General features: G+C 45.1%; 2 protein-coding genes across 3 annotated transcripts in view; one reads left to right on the top strand and one right to left on the bottom strand.

The window, feature by feature from the left end:
* The window catches only part of Uso1 (USO1 vesicle transport factor), a 66,986-nt gene extending 58,743 nt beyond the window's left edge, over positions 1-8,243 (bottom strand). For both annotated transcript variants that reach the window (XM_021162717.2, XM_021162718.2), the window contains exon 1: positions 8,011-8,243. In XM_021162717.2, the coding sequence (XP_021018376.1) occupies positions 8,011-8,076 (66 nt within the window). In that variant the 5' untranslated portion in view covers positions 8,077-8,243. The remainder of the gene's footprint in view (positions 1-8,010) is intronic.
* A 239-nt stretch (positions 8,244-8,482) lies between these two features.
* Positions 8,483-15,068, top strand: part of G3bp2 (G3BP stress granule assembly factor 2) — an 87,301-nt gene continuing 80,715 nt past the window's right edge. The window contains exon 1 of the mRNA XM_021161935.3: positions 8,483-8,623. The gene's annotated coding sequence lies outside the window, so the exon portion shown is untranslated. The remainder of the gene's footprint in view (positions 8,624-15,068) is intronic.

Genomic DNA, 15,068 nt, shown 5'->3' with positions numbered 1-15,068 from the left:
GTATCAGTGGGATAACAATACTAACCAACATTCTAAGCTAAATTCCAACTTCAGAGCTGTATGCCAAGCTATATTATCGTACTGGTAAAACATGGTGTGCTGGATAGTTTAATGTCAACTTGACACAAACCAAAGTTATTTGAGAGGAAGGCACTGCGATTAAGAAAATGCCTCCATAAGACTGGGTTGTAGGCAAGTATTTTCTTCATTAGTGACTGATGGGGAGGGCCCAGCCCATTGGGTTGGTGCCCATCCCTGTGTGAGTGGTCCTGGCTTCTATAAAAAGGTAGGCTGAGCAAGCAAGTAAGCAGGACCCATTCATGGCCTCTGCATCAGCTTCTGTCTCAGTTCCTGCCCTGCTTGAATTCCTGCTCCAGCTTCCTTTGGTAATAAGAAGTGTAAGCCAAATAAATCCTTTCCTTCTGGCTTGCTTTGGTCATGGTCTTCACCGCAGTAACAGAGCCCCTAACTACTCAATGCAGACATATGGCAAATGCAGCATTTACCATATGAAAGATGGATGCTAAAGTGCTTTCTATTTTAAAATTTATTTAGCCAGGCTGTGGTGGCCCACACATTTAATCCCAGCACTTGGGAGACCGAGGCATAAGAATCTCTGTGAGTCTGGGGCCAGCCCAGACTGCAGAGCAAGTTCCAAGAAAGCCAGGGCTACACAGAGAAACCTTGTCCTGAAAACTGTATTAATGTTCATGAAGTCCTGATGAGACTGTCACCACTCCACATTCACCACATTCACCTTTTAGAGACAAAGACATGGGCACAGCAGCTACGAGACACAGAACATGGTGATGGGGTGAGAGAAAAGCAGACTTTGCCCACTCCCTAAACCTGGCTCACTGGACCTACATTCAGGACACTTCCGGTGCTGCTGAGTGTCAGTGACATCCTTTAGCCCATATAGGTTGCCATGGCTTCACCTCAGGCTTCTCTGCCCTACCTGCTTCACTGAGGAGCCCACCCTGAATGACGGTTCATGGCCCTCACATTAAATAACCACACACTATACAAGGACAATACCACCAAAAAAAAAGAGTTCTAAAGGAAAAGCTTCTTGAGCAAAGTTAATCCAGATGAAAGATTTGTACTTAGTAACACGTTCACCTCTGGAAAGAGAACTGTAAATGCAGAGGATAGCCATAAAAAACTTAGTGCTTACTGGTATAGGTTGTACATGAAAACACAGACACACAACCAAGACATGGCGGCACATATCTGTAATCCCAGCTCCCCAGGATGCTGAGGCAGGATGATTATGAGTCAAGACCAGCCTGGGTTACAGAGTGAAGCCCCACCTCAAAAATAAAAGTCTCATCAATAGAGCATTTGAATCACCATGAAATCCCCAAAATAAGTCTCATCAAGAGAACATTTGAGTCACCATAATTCACATGGGTGACTATCAGAACGTCTTTGTTAACTGCTGCGTCAGAGTCATAATTCCATTTAGCAAGTCAAACATGAGATAAAGAGCCCCACTAACAACAGGCAAATTAGATATACACAGAGCTGTAATGCTCAGGGGAGCCCCCACCCCCATAAAAGCAATGGGACTAGCTGGGAGTGGAATAGAAATGAAGGACATGAAAATGGAAGCCTGGGTAGAAGAGATGGCTCGGTGAGTAAAGGCACTCGCTCACAAGCTGACGACCTGGGTCTGATGCACAGAGCCCATGTAAAGGGAGAAGGGAGAACTGACACTGTTGCCCAGTCCACGGTATGCATGCCCCATAATAAAATACAGTTAAAAGCAGACAAAGAGAGGATTGGGGATACACAAAAGTAGGATGCAAGGCAGTGCCATCACGGCCTGCAGGAGTTTCTGTTCCTCACAGGCGTCTAACAGGCATCAGTGAAGGACAGGAACAATTAAATCTCTAGGTGTTCAAGGGGCAAGAGAAACAGGTCACTGCAGAGCACTTGATGCTCTTCGAGGTCCCAGCACCTACAGGGTGACTCACAACCTCTGTGCCTCCAGCTTCAGGGGACCTGACACCCTCTTTTGGCCTCCTTGAACAACAGACCCATATGTAATATACAAACATACATCTTAGCAAAACATAAAGCTAAATAAATATCATATTAAAAATATTTTTAAAAAGAGCCCTCTGTGCTGGGCATGGTGGTGCACACCTTTAATCCCAGCACTCGGGAGGCAGAGAGAGGAGGATTTCTGAGTTTGAGGCCAGCTTGGTCTACAAAGTGAGTTCTAGGACAGCCAGGCCTATATAGAGAAACCCTGTCTCGAAAAAACCAAAAGAACAAAACAAAACGAAAAAGAGCCTCTGCATTTAATAATTTAAGAGGGATTTGTTCACCTACTACCAACTTCCTGTAATGGTCTATCCCTGCTTTCTATGAGTTTAACATAGTTGTACCTTCCTAAAAGAGAACTCCCAAGGAAGATTCTTTTTGGTAGGACTAAAACAATTCATGTGAACCTACAGCATACTACTAAAGCATAATGGACTAATAGTATAAATGTTACTGCTAATCAACTACAAGCAAGGACAGGGATTTGTTTCCAATGTAGCTCTGTAACTCTGAAGACAAGAGAAACGCAAAGGCCAGCTGTCTTCGGATAACCTCACCTACAACAAAACCCATTTCTGTTACAATCACATGTGATCTGCCAAGGTACTACTACACTGCTTTATTTACTGTTCATGCTTTCCCCACGAAATGGACTGTTCCTAAAAAGGACAACCTTTCAACAAGTCTATCATGAGACTTGTCTACCAAACAGCCTGTCATAAATGCCAGAATCTTAAAACCTATCACTACAGGGGCTACAGAGATGGCTCAGTGGTTAAGAGCACTGGACGGATGTTTTTCTAGAGGATCCCGGTTCAAGCCCGGCACCTATATGGAAGTTCACAACTATCTATAACTCCATTCCAGGGGATCCGATGTCCTCTTCTGGCCTCCATAGGCACCAGACACACCCATGGTGTGGCAAAACACACACACACACATAAAAATAAATAATTTAAAACAACAAAAAAGTCTAACACTATAGGACTGGCAGGTCGGCTCATGGATAAAGGTTCTTATTGTCAAGCCTGATGATAACCTGAGTGTTATTCCTGGAATCCACATGTGGTAAAGGCGGAACTTCTGATTGGCAGACTAGCACACATAAGGGTACATGTGCAACCAGATCCAGATACACACGTAACATGCACACACACATAACATGCACACATACATACACATGTCTAAAAACATGTAACATTATAGAAGTTTTCAAATTAAAGATGATTAGCACTTTATAAAGAAATGTTTACACTACTTCTCTGGTATAAAAACAAGCATAACTTTTCCATGATATTTGGACTAGCTAAAAACTCAGCATAGCATTTTTATATGGAGAATTTCTGGGCTGGGTGTGGTAGTTTATAATCCCAGCACTGGGGCTGAGGCAGTTGAATTCTGAGTTCAAAGCCAGTCTAGGCTACAAAGAAACCCTGTCTCAAAAACAAGCAAACAAACGCAAGCTTCTAGAAGTGAACTGGGTATGTTCTCTCCTAGGAGATAATTCAGTTCAAATGATTGTAATTACTCCCTGAATCACAAGGGTTCGGGGCTTATTCTTTTAGGTATAGAGCTGCTGATCACAGGGAACTCTTGAAAAACAGAAATAAGTATATTATATACTTCTATCACAGAATAATAGGCCTACTAGGACAATTTTGCTCTACGTACATTTCTCAGAGAAATAGATACTTGAAGTTCCCTGAAAGGCACAACTAGGTGCGTGTCCATCCAGGGCCTAGACAGAAAGCTGTGAAGACACCACCCACCTATATACCTCCATATAAGAAGGCTTTTCCGTTTGGTTTGTGACCACCGGACAACACAATTCCTAGGTAGCAAACTGTTTTCTAGGCCATCCCACGTTAATGTTGTTCTCATTTACAAGGTGGAACACCCTGGGGTAGTGTTAGGGCATGCTTAAACATAGACATCTTCAGAAGCAAATCGCTCTCCTGGTTTTCTCTGAAACTCCTATTGCAAGCCAAGCCGAGTGAGAAAACATCCCAATTAAGACACCGACCTAGTTACTAGCACAGAGGGAAGTGGCAGCTCCAGGGACATTTCAGAGCTTACACTAACACTACGATGCACTCTGTCACACACACACACTGTGCATCATCAAAATCTCTGTTTTGTTACTATGACAGGCGGGGCATGCTCACACCACAGTGCTCAGGCAGAGAGTTCAGAGGACAGCTCTGTTAGGCTGGTTCTCTTTTTCTTTTTTGTGGGTCTTGGCGACTGAAGGTTGTCAGGCTTGCATGGCAAGTGGCTTACCTGCTGAATCAGAGGCCAGCCCTAAACTGTGATTGAAGAGCCCATTCCTCCCTGAGCAATTTTAGTTAAAAACACACCTGTGGCTAGCTAGCTTGTTAGCCCTCCTGCTTTCTGAGCCAGTTCCTCCAGATCAGCCCCCACAGAGATGCCTGGGGCAGAGCAGAGACTCTGTTGCTGTAGTCTGTTGGCCACTTTTGTGCCTCAAGATCTAACCTGAAATAGAAAGAATTCCTACAACTTATCAAATATATTCACATTTCTTATGGACTTTTCAAGAAACTATCTTCTAAAACCAGTGCTAGTTGAACAGAAGACATAAAACTAAGAACACGTGAGCATTCACAAGTATGTGTGTAGCCCAGGGTGAAAGGGGTCTCAATCATCAGACACCAGCCAGTGTCTTTCTCTACCTTAAGGGGGTGGGGTGGGGAGAAAAGAAACCATATTCAAAAGCACTAGATTTTAAAATGCAAAGTATACTGTGGGTGGAATCCTAGATTTAAAATGTCCCCCTTTTTTCACAGACTCACTGATGCTCCTGTGATACAAATACAGATCTTTACTACTTGGCTGGTTTTGAGGAATATCTTAATAAAGTCCAAAGTTCCTCTCAGCTGAGGCTATGGAAGGTTAGGCACACACAGTGCACAGTGTTACTCCTGTCCCATACAGGAGATGCTAAGCTGGACTGGGGTGGAGCTTACTCACTCAGGTTCAATTTCTAGCACAGAAACCACTCCCACCCACCCCCACACCCCTGAACCCCCTCCCCCCACATTCCACAATAAAGGAAGAAAAAAGTAACGGTAGGAAAACAGCTAAAGCAATCCGTACACTAGAAAAATCTCTGAGCAAAAAGCCTGACACAGAGACTTCAATGATCAAACAACTGTGGAGGAATACAATGGCATTGTTTACTGCCTAATATTTGTAAGTTGCTCTGACCATAATATCTGTGGTTTATTTGAAATACAAATCGCTGGGTGTGGTGGCACATGCCTTTTGTCCCAGCACTTGGGAGGCAGAGGCAGGCGGATTTCTGAGTTCGAGGCCAGCCTGGTCTACAAAGTGAGTTCCAGGACAGCCAAGGGTACACAGAGAAACCCTGTCTCAAAAAAAAACCAAACAAACAAAAACAAAAACAAAACAAACAAACAAAAAATCTAATTTACTATTTTTTAAAAATGTGTTGGGGGATTAGAGATTTAGCTCAGTGACATGTCAGTGAAGAAATTTTTATAGTGCATATATTACTAGTGGAAAAACATCTGAAATACAACTGACTCTTGGACAAAGACACTTTAAGGATGATATATAATACATATAACATATACATTTTATATATTATAATTATTGTGTATAATATAGATCATAATATATATAACGTGTGTGTGTGTACCATATTGACGGTAGAAAGAACAAGACAGGTTCACCTTGTTGTACAGCAATGGTTGTTCTGTGAGGAAAGAGATTATTTGTAGTTTACTCGGCAAAGAAGTTAGAAGTGCATACTAGAAAAGAACAGGTTAAATTCAGATAAAAGAGGCTTTTCACTAGAAAAAAATGAAAAAGAAAGAATGCAGAGCCATTCTGAAGATGATACAATTTAATTTTGCAGCAATGTAAGAACCTAGGTAGTGGATGATTATATAGTAGATGCTCAAAGCCTTGGCTAGTCAAGCATGTAGGCAAAATCAAATATGGACAATTAAAGCATCTAATATTATACCATGCACTCCACTGAGGCTCTATAAATCCATGTCAACTAGTGGCCCTGGGCCCTGCTGGACTTCCCAACAGAATCAGAACTAACTTTGATCATACAGTAACTCAGTGACCTCGGTCCTCAAAAGACAGACTACTGATTCAGTTCTCAGAGCCAGTGAAGTAACAAGGGCATCCCTCTCGTCTCTCTTTACATGTTCACCACGGTGACACTGGGCATCAGTATAAAGTCATGATGTAAAACTATGATGCTGATCCATGCACACTGAACCAAGCGTCCCAGCTCCAGCTCACTTTGTGCTCAGCTGCACAAGTCACTTTGCTGAGCGGAGAGTGAGGAGGCTTGACCTCTCGCTGCTCCAGGAGCCTCAGCTTTAAATTCCTCTAACGCTGAAGAACTCATCACCTCTTCCACAGAGGTCACTGTGACAAGGCCGAAGGATCATCTCAGCCTAACCTACTGGAGTCAAGTCCATCCTTTCCTGAGCATCTACTAAGGGCTGCACTTTCATGTTTCTCCACTTTAAAGACTCATTACAGCCACAGGAGCCAGCACTTTTTACTTAGAAAGCATTAGCCTTCCCAGATCTGTCCAAGTCAACCAAGGCTGGAAGCCTGGATTCAAATCAAGGTCTCATTTCAAAGCCAGCTCTTAATTTGTGTGTTTCTGACAGACAAATATTAGACAAAACACAGAAAGGTTAGAGAGTTGGGCTGTGACTGTGGTGAGCTAAAGTCCCTGGCTTTCCAATAACAGCAGCCTTGTTGCCATGTGGGGAGGAACAAGGGAAGCCAGGTATTGGGGGAAGAGGAGATCTGATTTTCAAAAGCAACACACTTGACAGCCTTCAGCTCCGTTGTAACCTGGTGGGAAGTCTGGCTCAGTGGCAGAATGCTTGCCCTCCATGTAATCAGGCCCTGGATTCAGTCCTAGGACTCCTCCATCTCCCTCAGTACTAACTACATGAGTAAACTACACTAACTACATTAGTACACTACATTCGTTAGTTAACTTAATCCTAACTTAATTAATGTGGGTAATCTTATTTCCAAAAGTGCCAGCTAAGAACTGAAACCCAGGGATCAGCAATCAAGTCTAAGCTTAGCAGAAAGCTTAGTTTCTTAGTTTCCCCGGTAGTAAATTCTAGCTCCAAGATTCTGGTCAAGTTACTTTAATTCTCTCTTCATTAGTAAAGACTCCACCCTATCTTGCAGGTCCTATTTTATGACCCTCTGAATCCACAAAACAGAGCTATGACAACTATCCAAAGTTTGTCTTTAAAATGTCACACCCATTTTTTTTCTGTATATCTAAATTCATTTTTCTCAGGTAAGCCATCCACAGCAGTTTCCAATCGGCTCTGCAAACTTCCCAGGAAGTGTATCCTAAACATAAAATCAAATGCTGGTTTTCCATGTCTTAATAATTAAAAAAGAAAAACATTAACAAATCGTGTCACCAATAGAGCAGAAGAGTCCCTAGAGTGGTTAGCGCGCAGATTACTACAGCGTGCAAGAGGAGTAAGTATTGCCCCATGACACATTTGGGTGAACCTGAAAAGTAGGGTCTGAACCACCAACCCTAGGCAAATGCCCATTCTTACAGCTGATGGGGCAGGAACAGGTGGCATTGTGCCCCAAGAATATCGTTTTATTCTTAGCCACAAGCCTTCGCCAACAGCTGGGTCTTAACCTCCTTCCAGCCCCGCAGAGCCGGGTTTCAGCCGGCACCGAGGCTGGCCGGCCGACAGGTTAAAGGGAAGGAGGGAGGGGCCGCGCGGTCCTTCGCCGTGCCGGGTCCCCGAAGCCCTCCTGTCACCACGGCCCGGGCTGCGCCGCCGCGTGGGGAGCTCGCGCGTCCGAGCAGGGGGAAGGAAAGAAGGCAGGCGACGGGAGCGGCATAGACGCCCCGATCTCACCCACCCAGCCCGGCCCCGGCGACGCTGCGCTCACCGTCTCGGTTTCAGTGTGCTGGGGTCCGGCACTCTGGCCCCCCATCACCCCACGGAGGAAATTCATCTTGTCGCTCAGCCGCCGGCTTCACCAGCCCCTCTGCCAAAGAAAACACGACCGCCCCCCGCCCCCCGCAGGGCCTAGCCCCCGAGCCGGCTCTCCGCACTCCCCGGCCTCCGCCACCGCCGCCTCCTACTCAGCAGCCTCTCCGGCCCCCGGAGCCCGGAAACAGCCACCGACACCAGCCGCGGTGCGCATGCGCGGAGACGTGGCGTTACGTGGCGGCTCGAAGGGCGAAGGCAAAAGGGGAGAGGAGGGAGCCCCCGGGCCGCAGGCCACGCCCACCTGCCCGGCCCCGCAGGCCACGCCCACCAGCAGGCCTCCCACCACATGGGCACGCCCCCTCCTCCTCCTTGCGCTGCTTGCTGCTGCTGGCCGCGGTCACCCACGTGGTCGCAGCCCTGCCCAGTCGGCTCTGGAGGCTCTGATTAGACTACGCGTGTCGGCTGGTAGGTGTTTTGTCGCCGAGAGCGGGACGGACTGCAAGCTGTCAAACCTGAGGGTTTATTTTTGTTGAGTCGAAAGTGAAATTTTCCTTTGGCCGGCGTGACAGGTAAGGGGGAGAAGAGTGTCCTGTCCCCTGGGAGGATTAGTATGGTTCTTTCGGTTAAGCGGTACGAGCGAGGTGGCCTTTTGATCCTCGCAAATTGCATTTCTACCCAGGGCTTTGTTTGGTGGTAAAGGGGGTGCTAGAGACCCCTCATTCCACTACCACTGGAGGGCGCGTTTCTAAATTCTTGCTCCTTAGCCCCGCTAAGAAGAATTCCTTGATCTAAACACCAGGTTCTCCGCTCATTTTTAAGTATGAGAAGTAACCCCCTTCGTTTATCTCTAATAAGAGATTAGAAATAAATTGTTCCATTGTGTCATTTTGGTAGCATAATGCCTCCCCTTTTTAAAATTAATTCTTAATTTCTACGTTTTCAATGGTTTTAGCAAGCAGAATGTCATATTTCCAAATCGCTATACTTGTTCTTTCCAAATGAGGCTGCCAGGTACACATGGTTTTGCAAATTTCTTGAAAGGGAGTCGAGTAAACCAACTGACTCATGCCTCTCTTGGTTTCAATTCCCCATAGGTCTCAGATGTGACGATTAAGACCTATGTCTTCCCCAGACTCCCTCTAAAAAGAAACCAGTATGCTTCCACGCTGTGCCATCGCGTGCTCAGTAGTACCTCTACCCAAATAATCCCCTAGTCTATAAGGAGGAATCCGAAGACTCCGGCTTTCCTCCTTCACCTGTCCAATGTTGAGTGTATGGTGTGCAGGGATATTTCTCAGATTCTTCCTCTCTTTGAATACTCTGCTTGTTGCTTCAACTTACATCCACACTGAGATTACAGCAGTAGGCTCTTAACTAGTTTGTCTACATTCAGCCCTGGCTTCCCTCAGTACACCCTTGGGTGAGCCCAAGAAGAAGTAGGTCAGTCCTCTTGTTAGAATCCTCCAGTGGTTCCCTGGTTTATATAATGACATCCAAACTCCGTAGTTTGGCAGACACACCTGTTAGGGTTGAAGTGCCAGTATCCCTCAAATACTCAACATGTTTCTCTTGCTTTAGTATGCCCTTTCCCTCTTTGTGGGGCAGATTCCTGCTAGTTCCTTAAGCCTCCACTTCAGTGTCTCAGGAGAGAGTACCTTGAAATCAAGATGCAGATTCTTTGCATTGTCACTTTGCCGCCGGACACTGAATTCAAACTTGATAAGCCAAATCTGATGACTGGGCCATTTGTAAATCGGTTGCTAGTGTATTTACTAATCGTGGAGTGATTTTGATGGATAAGTGAATAAATTGTTGAATGAACATGTGAGTAGTATGCTAAGAGAGACGATCTGTTCTGCCCGTGAATGACAGAACACACACCATGCAGGTCATAGTGATGATAGATAGTCCCAAGGTCGCAAGCCTGGACACAGAGCACGGTGGGATACTATTGCCAGGAATACTGTGTGCCACTATTGTCCTCTGCTTGACATTTTGCTTTAGACATTTTCCATGGAGGCATTTTGTTTGTTCCTAAAAAACGTAACCATTAAATTGTCACCAGTGACCAAGGAAAGCCTGCAAAGACCCTCACCTAGCATTCTCGCCTTGCACCGAGCCTGATCTCTCCTCTTCCCCAAGCCTCACTGTCCTACCTTAAGGGATGAGGCTCTGATACGATCTGAGGGGGCTTGGAGACATCTCTGTTGTTTGGTAATGGAACACAGGACCTTGACATTGTTACAAAATTGTTTTAAGGGACAAACCTCCTTGAAATACCTTGTTTTAAACTTTGTTGGACACAGTAGTCATGACTTACGAGGTGTCCGTCATTTGACCTGTTTTATTCCCTAACATTTGGGTCCTGAGCAGGAAGGACTGAGAGATGGACAGAAGGAAGGACAGAGGGAAGGACTAAGGGACGGCCAGCTGAGTGCAGAAATGATGAGGGTGACCCACCACATTCCCTGGTCTCACAATCTCCATTCTGTTCTGCTCACTTGAGATTTGAGGTCTAAAAAAGAGGCAGATAAAGTATAAACTCTTATTTATGCCCCAGGAAGGATCTGAGGAAACCCAAGCAGGGAGCAGCCATGAAGTGACTCCTTATTTAAGAAGAAGGTTAAGTATCACTCCATCAACACTTTGATGTCTAGAAAGAGTTAAGGACAATGTCTTCTTCCTGCTTGTGCTCTCTAGCCGTGTAGCAGAAGTCAACAACATGGTAGTTGCTGAAGAACCACTTGTAGAAGCAAGAGAAGACATGAGAAAGTTGTAACTGACTCTTGGAAGGATTCCAGGACGGTACCGTAAATGGTGTGTGGGTTTAGTAGCATTTCCACAAACAGAAACTCCGAGTTGATGAGAATCATTTCCCATTTCCTAAACTAAAACTGACCAAGAGCATCTACTAAAATTAATTATTTTGCAATCCATTTTGGTTTGTTGTTGTTGTTGTTGTTGTTGTTAAAACCAATTTCCTTCAGTGGCTGGGCTTGCCAAGCCTCTTTTTCTGCTTGAAAACTCAGCAAAAAGCATGAGCATCAGAGGGCTGGAGAGATGGCTCAGGGGGTAAGAGCACTGACTGCTCTTCCAGACGTCCTGAGTTCAAATCCCAACAACCACATGGTGGCTCACAACTACTCGTAATGAGGTCTGATACCCTCTTCTGGTGTATCTGAAGACAGCTGCAATGTACTTATGTATAAATAAGTAAATCTTTAAAAAAATGCGCATCATAGCATATGATTGTTTTATAGCTTGGAGGCAAGGGATTGTCTATGCCTTAGAGTGGGGCTTCTCAACCTTCCACACACTGAGACCTTTTACTACAGTTCCTTGGGTTGTAGTGACCCCCCAACCATAGAATTTTTTTTTTTTTTTTTTTTTTTTGGTTTTTACGAGGCAGGGTTTCTCTGTATAGCCCTGGCTGTCCTGGAGCTCACTTTGTAGACCAGGCTGGCCTCGAACTCAGAAATCCGCCTGCCTCTGCCTCCCGAGTGCTGGGATTAAAGGCGTGCGCCACCACGCCCGGCAGAATTATTTTTGATACAACCTCATAACTGTAGTTTTGCTACTGTTATGAATTGTAAATATCTGATATTCAGGATATCTGATAACATCACATACACACAAAAGGTTGGTTGACTCCCAAAGGGGTCTTGACCCATAGGTTGAGAGCCACAGTCATCATCTGAGTTTGAAACACATCATATGCAGATTTTGGAAACACCGCCTACTGGAAAAGCGGTGTCTCAAAACACCATTAATTAGACTGTTTGTTACTATGCAGTCAACCCACTGACATACAACAAAATAAGTTGATGTCGAGCCTGCGGGGGTCAAAGGTCAGGACTAATCAATAGCAATGCCAAGTACTTTACCATTTTCTGCTAGGCTGTGTTCAGAGTGCTTTGCATCAAAGAACCCTCCTGGGCTGCAGATGTCAGTCGATGTTAGAGGCTTGCTTAGAGCTGGAAGGCCGGCCGGCTCAGCAAGTACAGCTCAAGTTAGTGTAGTGCTTGTCAAATATGCATGGAGCCCTGGGTGTGATTCCCCATTACCACATCACCTGGTGGAGGTGATGGTGGCGGGGAGGGGCGGGGGTGGGGGATCAGAAGTTCAAGGTACATAGCAAGTTAATTGGCACCCAACAGGGAAAAAAAAATCCTACAAACAAACAAATCCTCCTACACATACAGAAAGTTTGCTTAGCATTTATGTGGCTGTGAATTCAATCTGCAGTACCATAATTTATATATATATATATATATATATATATACACACACACATACACGCACACACACAATATTTTAGTTTATTGCTTGTTTGAATGCTTCGTTTTCTTTTTTTTTTTTTTCAAAGATTTGTTATATACAAGTACACTGTGGCTGTCTTGAGACACAACAGAAGAGGGCATCAGATCCCATTACAGATAGTTGTCAACCACCATGTGGTTGCTGGGAATTGAACTCAGGACCTCTGGAAGAACAGTCAGTGCTCTTAACCGCTGAGCCATCTCTCCAGCCCTGGTTGTATTTTCTGAGGCAGGCTTTCATTCTCTGCGTAACTCAGGTTAGCTTTGAGTCCACGTCCTGAGTCCTGGACTTACTGGTAAGTCCATCACACCTGACCCAATAATAATCGGCTTAATCCACAGAGCACCTCAATGACACAGCGTTCCTAACTCTGACGAGTGGTTTCCTGCAGGCAGAGGTGAGCACACGTTGGCAAAGCCTGCACCCCTGTGTGCTGGTACCCTTTCTCCCTAGCATCAATCGACACTTGTCTGTATGTCCCTACAAAATCTGCTGTGGACTTTGCGGCCGTATTTTTCCTGTTTGGGAAGTCTGCTTCTTCTGTTCACTTAGAGGCGTGTCTTCTGTGGGTGTCAACCATCCCTACCATCTTTTAGGTCAGCTCAGATGTTACACAGGTGTTGCCTGACTCTTGGAAGCCCCTCACTGCCTCTCTCTGCTAGGCTTATGCTCTCTCTGAAGCTCCCACAAGGCACAACCTGACAAAATAAACGCACCAAGCTTAGATTTTGTAAATGGGTGTGATGTTTTGTATATGCTTGGCCCAGGGAGTGGTACTATTAGAAGGTATGGCCCTGGAGTAGGTGTGGCCTTGTTGGAGTAGGCATGTCACTATGGGTGTGGTCTTTAAGACTCTCACCCTAGCTGCCTGGAAGTCAGTATTCTGCTAGCAGCCTTCAGATGAAGATGTAAAACTCTCAACCCCTCCTGTACCATGCCTGCCTGGATGCTGCCCTGTTCCCACCTTGATGACAATGGACTGAGCCTCTGAACCTGTAAGCCCCAATTAAATGTCCTTATAAGACTTGTCTTAGTCATCGTAGCCATAAAACCCTAACTAAGACAGTGGGAAAATGTACATTTTAGGATTCATGAAATATAGTATAATATGCCATGTATATTTCATCTTGTTATTGCCTGTTCCTCTCCAACTCCTAGAATTCTAACTCTGTTAGAGCAAAGATTTCAGTCCTTTTGTAAGTTGTTTTTACCCCTCGGTTTACCACAGTATCTGACCCATAGGGACAAAGAGGAGATTCCCATTGTGGACTTGTGTATAGAGCTGATTCTGTAGTTTGCTAAGCATGGCACAGCAGCGATATTAATTCAGGATCCTCAGATTTCTCTTTAGCCTTGTTTGTTTGTTTGTTTGTTTGTTTTGTTTTTCGAGACAGGGTTTCTCTGTTATAGCCCTGGCTGTCCTGGAACTCACTTTGTAGACCAGGCTGGCCTCGAACTCAGATATCCACCTGCCTCTACCTCCCGAGTGCTGGGAATAAAGGCGTGCACCACCATGCCCGGCTTTATTTATTTATTTATTTTTAAATAAAAAGTCTTATTTTTAAATTGTTACTTATGCATAGGGGCATTTTGTTTGTATGTCTGTACTCCACATCTTGCAGTGCCTTTGGTGGCCAGAAGGGGGCATGGGAACCTCTGGAACTGAATGACATGTGGGTGCTGGGAATCAAACCCTGGCCCCATGTAAAAGCATCCAATTCATTCTCATTCTCTCTCTCTCTTTCTCTCTCTCTCTCTTTCTCTCTCTCTCTCTCTCTCTCTCTCTCCTTCCCTCCTTCCTTCCCTCCCTCCCTCCCTCCCTCCCTTTCCTCTTTCTCTCTCTCTTTCTCTCTCTCTCTCTCTCTCCTTCCCTCCCTCCTTCCTTCCCTCCCTCCCTCCCTCCCTCCCTCCCTCCCTTTCCTACCCTCAAATTCTGGGATCGTAGGTATACACTACCACACCTTACTTGAAATTTTTATTAATATAATAAATTTTGTAATTTTGTTCATAGATATGTTGGTGACCTTTAATGATTAAATGAACAGTTAACCTTTATCAGAAGTAAATATAAACATCTGTGGATGGAAGAACATTTTTTAGCATCAGATCTCAGTCCAGTTTCCCTGTGGTCGACACATCTTACTTTAATATCTACTACACCCAGGGACGGGCTGACAGCACAGCAGTTAAGAGCACTAACTGCTGAATTCCTGCAGAGGACCCAGGTTTGATCTCTAGCACCTACAATGAGGCTCACAACTACCCGGAACTCCAGTTCTAAAGCATCAGATACCTTCTTCCAGCCTCTGCAGGCACCAGGCACGCATGTGATGCACAGACATACATGCAGGCAAAACACCCATGCACATAAAATAATTAAAGTTAAAAGAAAGGAAGGAAGGATGCAGTTGCTCCTGACCGCTGATGCATTGCCTGTTTCCCTTTTCCACCTTCCTATAGAATAATGGTGTTCACAGTTCCAGTTGGGTCTTTCCACCTTAGTAAATTCTTGGGGGTCTGGGGAGCGTGTGTAGCGTAAAACGTGTGTGTGGAGTTCAGAGAACAACTTTGGGGAGCTGGTTCCATCGTGTGGTTGCTGGGATGGAACTCAGGATGTCATGCCTGGCAGCAGACACCTCTGCCTGCTGGGCTGTCAGGTTTTATAATCTATGTCATCATCATCATCATCGTTGT

This window comes from Mus caroli, unplaced genomic scaffold (assembly GCF_978045245.1).
Source record: "Mus caroli unplaced genomic scaffold, Mus_caroli_1 scaffold_4, whole genome shotgun sequence".
Taxonomy (NCBI): domain Eukaryota; kingdom Metazoa; phylum Chordata; class Mammalia; order Rodentia; family Muridae; genus Mus; species Mus caroli.
The sequence above is the reverse complement of the archived record's forward strand: the minus strand, read 5'-3'. Positions and strand labels throughout refer to the sequence as shown.